This window comes from Panicum virgatum, chromosome 9N (assembly GCF_016808335.1).
Source record: "Panicum virgatum strain AP13 chromosome 9N, P.virgatum_v5, whole genome shotgun sequence".
NCBI lineage: Eukaryota > Viridiplantae > Streptophyta > Magnoliopsida > Poales > Poaceae > Panicum > Panicum virgatum.
Window position 1 is genome coordinate 60,799,411 of NC_053153.1, and position 9,356 is coordinate 60,808,766.

Sequence of the window (9,356 nt, forward strand, 5' to 3'; positions counted from 1 at the left end):
GAGCTCGCGTCCGCCGGCGGTGACTTGCGTTTGCGTGCAGGGGCCACGGCGTCGGAGCTCGCACCGGCCAGTGATGGCTCGCGCACGGTGGATTGGTGGAGGACGAAAAAAGGAACAAGGGGTACGTTCATAGCATAGTTAATGGCAGGTGGGCACTTACGTATAAACGTTATCTCTCACATCTAAAAAAAGCAGGGGATCTGCTATGAAGATTGCATAAAAATCTGATTTTTAGGCAAAAACATCTATAGATTTTGGATTTTTTTGGTTGGCTTTTAACTTTTAAAGATGCAAAAGCAGATTGAAAAATCCAACAAAACACACGAATGTCTCAGGCTCAGATTGAGCTCGGCTCGGGATGGCTCGCTCGACCTCGGCTCCGCTCATCTCCTCCCTCTCAGGTCTCACAGTCACAGGCGGTTAGGAATCAGCCCCCTCAGGTTCATCTCCTCCCTCGTCTTGACCAAAAAAAAAAGTCTCCTCCCTCCTCTCGGACTCTCCTTGATCCTCCTTCCCTGGCGGCAGAAGACTGAGCGAGCGGCGGCGCCATTTGTCACGTCTTCACCCAGCCCATTGCCGGCGCCGTGCGTCCACCAGGTATGCGTTGCCCGCCCCTTCTCTTTCCTTCTGCTGTGCGAGACAGAGCACCCCCAAACCCTAACAAAACTATTTGTATTCGGATCTGAATCTAGTTACAATGTATTACCTACTAACTTCGATTTCGTTTGCAAAACTTATCGGGTGTGCATGTGTACACCCATGTCCTACGTTGGGTCCGCCCCTGCTCTGTTGGATACAGCAGGCGATAGATGGTAAACGATATCTATTCGTTGGCCCAGTTTATACAGTCCAGTTGGGGGATGATATGTGCTAATTTTGGGTTAAAACTGCGAATCTCATGCCCACCTGCACCTGAACTAAGCACTACCGAATAATGCCTAGGGTGTGTTTAGATGCCCCAACCCCCCCCCCCTCTCCAAAATCCAAACTTTCCATCACATCTCCATCACATCGAAACATTAAATATAGCAAATGACCCATGCATGGAGTACTAAATGTAGGTAAATAAAACGTTGCGAGACGAATCTTTTGAGCCTAGTTAGGTCATAGTAGGACAATATTTACCACAAACAAACGAAAAGTGCTACAGTGTGCTACAGTGTCCGATGTGACTTTCGCATCCCCTTTTCCCTCCATCTAAACACAGCCCTAGTGACTAAATTTGAGTATTTGACACTGGAGAACTTGGTAAGGGGCGAAGGGGAATGATTAGGACTATCTCTTTCTGGGTTCTGGGAAAACCATAGTATGAAACTAACGCTTGCCCCCCATGAAATTGTACTTATCATCTCTCGTATAGTCGTATGAGCTATATGTCTCATTTTGTGGTTTGCTGTGTGCGAAACGCCCAAGTTTTTCTTTCATAAATTGTTGTTCGCTCAATCTCCATTCACTTAACTCTTTCCCTTGAAACAACTTGGCTTTGTTTTATGGTAGTCCTGTTTCGTGATGCTAGTGCAATTTGCTACAACTAACATGGCATTGCTAATGAAACTAGATTAAACTGGAGCGCCAAGGCCTCAAGTAATTGCTTACTCATAATTGACATTCAATGCATGATGGGTGCCACTGCAGCATTTAAAATGCCCTACACTGTTTATAGAAATGTCAGGACATGTCTATTTTAAACAAACAAAACATCTTTTGCACACCTCATTATGTTTATATGACACATTTCTGCTATGAGGATTCAAGCCAGTCATGATACTCATGAATAGCTCATGAAACTCTAGTCTCTAGCTTGTGGCTGTTGAGTTTTTCCCTCATGTCCAATGCCTCTGTTGATCTCAAGGTAGAGTGACTCCCTCTTGAATTTCCCATACCCCTCCCACTATTCTTCATTCTTGCCCTTCTATCTTGCTCATTAGTCAATACTCACCTTCCCTCTCAGTTGACTTAACGCTTTCTGACAATATGCACATGTCATCTCCCTCTCCATTTAATACATTCTTTTACATTATCATGGAGGAACTGGTATTTCTATCATGTCTTGGCAACATGCTGTTAACTGTATTATCAACTGGAAAAGGGGCATAAATGATTTTTTGTCTTGCTTTTTTTTCCAATTGTGACTGAGATGATGAATCGTGATCACCCTGTACCATGCTGCCTTCAAATTGAGTCATGCTGGTTTCACAGCGCTTATGGCGCATTAATCTAGTGACAAGAAAGCATTGAAGCAAGATTCATTGCAGCAGGTCACTTGAATTTATGAATAAAGCAAACCATAAATTACTTGTTCTGAAATATGATTAATTGTGTACAACTTTGATGACGTAATTTTCATCATTTGTGTTACTTTGGTATTATTCGGCATTTACGGTAGAAAACATTGGACTTAACTCTGTCTTCCAAAGATTTCTTTTACTACTTCATATGTTTCAAGAAAAATATCAATGCCAGACTGATTTTCTATTTATTTTACTTCATGACAACAGTTAACAGCAGAGCAATCTTAAAATGGTTTTAGATTTGTATTATTCCTGTCACCTTCTCCAATGTATTACAACTTTGAGATGCTTGCAAGCATTATTACTTCTCGCCAAGGTGTTATCTTTTCATCATTGCTACCTTTTGTATTAAGGACCTTTTTTAGTTGGTTTCCTTTTATATACATCTTCATTCATGGCTAATGAAATCCCTCATCAACCAAGTGAATTTTTTGTGCTGAACATGTTAAAAGGTCATTGGAAAAAGTCTATGTTTGCTTTTATTTTTGAACAGAAACTGTTGTTAATGTTACCGTTGTAATATGATGTGTTTTGGTGTTTTATAATTTCCTATCCACCTAGTTGTTCGAATATTTTTGGTTTCAGTTGTTTGTCTTTTTGCTCTTCGTCACTAAAACTGGGGGCGTTTAGGTAGACTTGTGCACATCCATTCCCTTCACATATCAAAGATATGAGCTTTCGCGAGCAGAAACCATTTGGGTTTGCTTCATTCTTGCCTTTCTTTCTTTCTTCATAAGAAGTGCCTTAATGCAGTTCAATTTCACCTTTTCTGGTAAATTCCTTCACATTTTCTTTGTCTGCGTCCATCTGTGTTCCAAATCACTACTCTTGAGTCAGATACTCAGATCACATGTATGTTGTCTTTATGCAATACATTATGCAACTCGAGTAGCCTTGTGTGGGTGCTGTTCCTTATAGTGCTTTTTGTAGGGTATGATGGTCCTGCCTCTTGCAAATTACACTGAGGTGGTAAATTTGAAACCAGAAAACTTCCTAAGTATAATGGAAAACCATTAGGGCTATCTTGTGAACCATAGTTGAAAAATACTAGTGCTTACCGTAGGTATTTGTGCATATTATTGTTTCTTGTAAAAGTTATATCTTGTTTCGTGTTCCTCTGTGCAAAGCAAGTTTCTCGTTCATACTTTCTGTTTTGTAAAGTTTAGTTCCATTAATTCTTTCCCAGAAATATTGTGTCAACATCAGAGTTGTGAGACTTTAAGCCATAAAAACCTCAAATAGTTGATGAAAACCATGTATGCAGCTGCGGAGGTTTACGTTCTCATTCCTCGTCGTTATTAGTCTATAATTGCTCTCGTGTCTTACTCAGTTAATACCCGTCGCTGTCCCTGGGCAGTTACTTCCTTCAGTTAACTCGTTTATTTTAGAAAACCATGAAGCGCCATGGTGTTACTAGTATGTCTTAGCTGCATCTTATCAGGTGTCTTTTCATCAATTAGAAGAGGGCTTAAATTAGAAAAGGTTTCTACATGAAGGAAATGTGATAGTTTGAAGTTGTTGGATATGGTGTTCAACCAATCAGAATAAGTCATAAACCAAGATCTGGAATGTAAACTGGACAAAATGATTTTTTTTTACAACTTGTGGTATGAAAATGTAACCTTGCTGCCTTGGAATTAAACCTTACTGTGTGCTGCTACAATCCAGAATCAATGAAACAAACAGGGTCTTTTACTGTTAAGTTGCAAATGGCAAGAATTATGACATGAGCCTGTGAAAATAATTACAAGTGATTACTTAGACATATTTTTTTAATGCAGTCTTAAAGAGAAGAGACGAACTTATCCTAACTTGTCTTTTGTATATGATAGAATGGAACTTTTGGGAGCCTTTTGGTACCTGAAATCCACTCCAAAATCCATCATGGACTGATGTTTAGCTTGGATTAACAAGATTGACTTATAATCTCACAGGGATTCTTGGCAGCATTTTGCTGCAATTACCCATATCATATATTCTTCCCAGTTTTTGGGAGGCTGTTTGCTTTTATTCTTGTTTGCTCACTTTAGTCACTTTTAAGCCACTTTTCCCCTTCAGGCTATTTGTGAAGTAGTTTTATAACCTCTATTCTTACTGTAACTTGTTTTTATTTTACACTATTTCCAGCCAACTACGTCAGTTAATTTGCTGTGACAAAGGATTTATTTGGCCGACTCTCTTGAGATCTGAAACATAATCCGCCTGTTGTCTTTCCTGCAGATGTTTGACGATCAAGACTTGGGCTTCTTCACCAACTTCGTGGGAGTCTTCATATTTGTTTTGGTCACAGCATATCACTACGTGATGGCAGATCCAAAGTTCGAAGGGAACTAATGTGCTTGAGGAGAATAAGGCATGCCATAACTGTATCCTAGTAGCAGGCAGAAAACACATCAGATTATGCCGATCGGAAGTTGGAAGAAATCTGATCGGAAGTTGGAAGAAATCTGGGTAGATGATGATGTGAACTGGTTGTACTGCGAGTCCATGACGGACAATGCTACTTGCTTGTACCGTTTTTGACTGCCATAATATGTACTGTAGCTGAGGGTAAAATAATTCCATGACATTCAGAAGTGATTCTGGAATAATAGTCGTTTTGACGGATGCTCAATAGCGTCGTAGCTATGCGCAACTCAACTAGCACATGGAATTATGTCATCCTTAACTGTCATCTATGTGCAAGGTTAATAATATACTAGATGTCTGCTACAGTAGTTAACTCTTCAAATACATGGCCTATTTGTCTGGCTTATAAAAAATTTTTGTTCTTGTGTCAAAGCTGGTTGCAGCCCATTTTTCTTCTCTCTCCAACTTGGTATTCGGACGACTAATAATTTATTATAATACTTGCTCCAAAAAAGTTCAAGTTTTTTCTTTTTTTCAAAAAGTACCAAGAGCACTGCCGATTCATTCAAGAAGGGAAGGATTGCATGCTGGGAGTTCAAACTTATAATGCCGTTGTGAGCATGATTCATCTTCTCATAGCATAACGTAAAACGCGCAGCACTACGCGGTTTAACAGCCTGCCACTCATGGACTGCAGTGAGGCTGACGTGGTCCTTTGCAGCCGCGGCGCGGCCGGCCATGCACAGATCGGACAAGCTTTTGGGCATGGCCATTTTGGAGCCAAGGAAGTGAATGAGCCTAGTCAACGCGCAAGGAAACGTCCCTGGAGCCAACTTTCAAAAGTACGTAGGATAGGACAGGCTCGCTGCATGCGGATGCAAGAGTGCAAAAGAAATATATTTATAATAATATAAACAGCACGAGAATTTGTTAGTATTGTAAATGCAAAAAAAGTAGTAGGGTTGTCAAAGAGACCAGGAAAATCGTTGGATGGAACACAATAATTTCAAGAAGGATGGATTTGCCTTTGAGTTGGGTTTGATGTGGAACCCCTCTAAAATCCTAGAAATTTCCTTGGGGTTAGATGGACCAAAATGAGATTTTTTATTATTATAAGAGACAAAATGAGATTGAGGTGCTTAGATGTAAGTTGCTTTGAAATGAAAATAAATGAATCTGATATTTCATTTCAAGAAGATAGCTAGTAATAGCGATAAGTATGGCATGATCCAGCAGAAGAGAGAAATCCAGAGATACGAGTTTCTCACAAGCTGGAGCCAAAGATGGTGCGAAATTATTATGAGTTTAAACAGATTTAGCATGGCATTTTAGGTGAATGCAAGCTGCAAGGGTTGTAATCCAGCAAGGAAAAAATGGCTAGCGCCCAGCCATCTCGAAAAGAACTACTACACGTCAAGAAACAAAAAAAGAAACAAGTGGCTGGAGTAGGCTGTTAATCCGAGTCATATTTTATTGCAGCATTTCTTCAACTTTCTCACATAGTTCTTTCTTTCAACGAGATACTCTATCTCTTGACATTAATGCCGCTCTATCTCTTGTGTTTAGTAAGCTTGTAGTATAATGAGCTGGGACCACCATGAAGACGCGAGCCTTTTTTGGAAGGAAGTCCATGAGTGACGAGTCTGATAATTTTTCAACATGTTAATAAAGAAAAAAATCTTTAGGATATGGTTGGCAAGCACTCCGATGGTCAAATACAAGCACATGCCAGCAGGTACATGCATATAGTATGTATTGTAATACAGATACCCGGAGGATCGAAAACACAATAAACTATGAGCTAACCATACAAATAATGATCCAGAGGATAACAAGATCACCACAAAAACCATCCAAAAGATGCGCTACTTGGTGAAGAAAAAGATTATTGATCGAACAGGGATGCATTATACTTGTAGTACCACTTTGATGATCAATTGCTAAATTAATCTCATATCAAAGTACACATACAAAGCATAGACCTGCAAAACTAGCAGCAGCCGGTAGCCAAGAGCAATGGCAGCACATCAAGAAAGAATTCAATTCAATTCCAGGATATACATACAGGATTTTATGGGCTGCCTTATCTTCAACATTATTAATTTTCCGTCTCACGACTAACAAGCAGGCGAAGCAGCACATAAAAATTTCCCAAAAAAATCTCCTACAACCAGAAACCTTAATTGCCTTAAATGCTCAGCACCCTATAAAATGGCCAGAGGAGCCCCGGCCCCCTCTGTCTCATCCTCACACCTCCAAGCATCGAAACCATCTCCTCACCTGGCTAGAGAGAGAGACTTTTTTTTTTGAGAGAGAGAGAGAGAGAGAGAGAGAGAGAGAGAGAGAGAGAGAGAGAGAGAGAGAGACTTGAGGGAGGGGGAGAAGAGAAGAGAGAAGGAGAGATAGATTAGCGTCGCCATCACACTCATCTCATCGCAGTTGAGATTTGGTGATCACTCCATCTTCCCAACAATGCCATAGCCAACAAGTTGAAATCTTCGCCGGCCCCTAGCTAGCTACCTGTTCCCAGACCAAGAATTGCCAAGAAGCCACCATTTCCTTGGAGCAACCTCGCCATGGGGTTCCTCTCCGCCGGTGGTGCCTCCCCGTCGTCGTCCCTGCTGTGTGAAGAGACCTCCCTGCTGTGTAAAGAGACCATGGACGACGTTTTTGGGTGCATTGACGGCGAGGGGGAGCTGCCGGAGCTGGGGGCGGCGGGCCTTGATTTCCTGGCCTTCCCATTGGAGAGCGAGGAGGTTGTAGCGTCTCTGATGGAGAAGGAGAAGGAGCAGCTGGTTCATGTTACAGCGGGGAATTACCTGCAGAGGTTGAACAGCGGAGGAGTGGTGTCCTCTTGGAGGATTGCTTCCATTGATTGGATCAACAAGGTTAGGATTGATTAATCGGTTGAAGAGGTTACTTGTTTGACATTCTAAGATTTCTAAGATGCCTTCATGATTCATTTAACCTGTTCCGTCCCAGTACTTATGTTTTTGTTCTATTAGCTCTAAGTTTGTTTTCTTGCCCTTAACTTGACTATATTTTTTGTCTTGCATAGCAACTGATGATGAACTGCACTACTTGTCTTGTCTCTTCCATGTGTACTGCAGGCCCAGGCTCATCATAATTTTGGACCGCTATGCTTTTACCTTTCTGTTAATTATCTTGATAGGATCCTCTCCATAAAGGAACCCCGGGTAAGTTCTACAAATGTACGCTAGCCATTCCTTTGTCTATTAAGTTAATGGCCAATCAGCAGGCGATTTTCTGACATCCTTGTCTCTTCGACCCCCCGACCTTAGATTTTGACGCGACCCAAATCTTATGTAAAGTTTCTTGTTGGTGTAGCCTGAGAAGCCCTGGGTGCAGCAGCTACTCTCAGTTGGCTGCCTATCCATTGCAGCCAAGATGGAGGAGACTCTAGTTCCTCGGTGTCTAGACTTCCAGGTGGGCCAAACATGCATACGACTGTGTTACATACGTAAAATTGCTTCCATGTTTGAGGAATATAATGGAGTTTCTAAAAGTTCATTATTTATTGTTGTCTCAGTTTTGCAGTGAGAAGTACAAGTTCGGCACAGAATCTATTAAGAATATGGAGATTTTTGTTATGAGCTCTCTGAATTGGAGGATGCAAGCTGTGACCCCATTCTCATACATCAACTATTTCATGGACAAGTTCACCCAGGGGAAGCCATTGAGTTGTGGATTTGCTTCACGGTGCACTGAGCTCATCCTTGGCACTCTGGAAGGTAGATAATACTGCTTCATGAAAAAATTAATGAACTTTTGTCACTTTGTCGTAACTCCATAAATGAAGAATGCTAGTATATGATTACAACATCTGTGTGCGTTTGAAATTTTGCAGCAACTAAGTTCCTCCAATTCAGACCTTCTGAGATTGCAGCAGCCGCAGTTCTCTCAGCAGCTACTGAAAGTCACGCTGTTGACTTCAGCAGCGCTCTTATAGCTTCTAACATCCCTGTCAATAAGGTGTGCTAGCTGCCACTCTCTTTGAAGGTCTAGCTACTTTTGAATGTTCAATGGTGTATTGCTTTTACATTGTGTATTCTAAAATACACGAATTTACATCTGCAGCAAACTGTGAGGAGATGCTATGAAGCAATGCAAGAGGTCCGATTAGTGAAGAAGAGCGAAGAAGGCAATGCGAGTCCTTCAGTTCCAAAGAGCCCATATGGTGTGCTGGATGCCTCATGCTTCAACTTCAAGGCTGATGATAGCCAGACACCAGGGTCATCGCAAACGGACAGCGACAACAACAACCATGTTTACACTGCAGCTAACAAGAGGACAAAGCTAGACGCCTAGACCCAGAACAATAATAATGGGCATAAGATCATAGACATATAGAGACATACATACAAATAAAAGAGTTCAAGAAAGAACAGCTAGCAGACATGCATGGTAACAGCGTGTGGAGAAAAAACGAAAACATTATAGCAAGCCTAGCTATTTCGTCATCTATTCCCTGATTTCCATTTTTTATTTTTCCTTCCGTTTTATTTCTTCTTCTTCTTCTGATCCTGGACTGCACAGATACATATATCCGTATATGAGATCGGTGATGTGAAGACATGCATGAATGAGGACCAGAAAAAAGTGTATTAGTTTCTTTGATCTTAAGACAAGGAGAAACTTTCTTGTGGAAATATCTGTAGCTTGATTTATATGCGTTCCTCAATTTCGTGTTTGAGT

General features: G+C 41.1%; 2 protein-coding genes across 2 annotated transcripts; both read left to right on the plus strand.

The window, feature by feature from the left end:
- Positions 1-344: 344 nt before the first annotated feature.
- LOC120692516 (dolichyl-diphosphooligosaccharide--protein glycosyltransferase subunit 4C-like) lies at positions 345-4,965 on the plus strand. Its single transcript, XM_039975849.1, has 2 exons — positions 345-597; positions 4,512-4,965. Exon 2 carries the CDS (start codon positions 4,512-4,514, stop codon positions 4,623-4,625), a length of 114 nt encoding a protein of 37 aa, XP_039831783.1. The 5' UTR covers positions 345-597; the 3' UTR covers positions 4,626-4,965.
- Positions 4,966-7,216: 2,251 nt separating this feature from the next.
- Positions 7,217-8,969, plus strand: LOC120689210 (cyclin-D2-2-like). Its single transcript, XM_039971525.1, has 5 exons — positions 7,217-7,528; positions 7,989-8,087; positions 8,191-8,392; positions 8,509-8,633; positions 8,739-8,969. Exons 1-5 carry the CDS (start codon positions 7,217-7,219, stop codon positions 8,967-8,969), a joined length of 969 nt encoding a protein of 322 aa, XP_039827459.1.
- Positions 8,970-9,356: the final 387 nt, after the last annotated feature.

Excerpts from the sequence above, each read along its gene's own strand:
- LOC120692516 (XM_039975849.1), top strand. The coding sequence starts at position 4,512 with ATGTTTGACGATCAAGACTTGGGCTTCTTCACCAACTTCGTGGGAGTC.
- LOC120689210 (XM_039971525.1), top strand. The coding sequence starts at position 7,217 with ATGGGGTTCCTCTCCGCCGGTGGTGCCTCCCCGTCGTCGTCCCTGCTG. Across the intron at positions 8,088-8,190 it reads CTCGGTGTCTAGACTTCCAG|TTTTGCAGTGAGAAGTACAA; the intron begins GTGGGCCAAACA and ends TTGTTGTCTCAG. Across the intron at positions 8,393-8,508 it reads CATCCTTGGCACTCTGGAAG|CAACTAAGTTCCTCCAATTC; the intron begins GTAGATAATACT and ends GAAATTTTGCAG.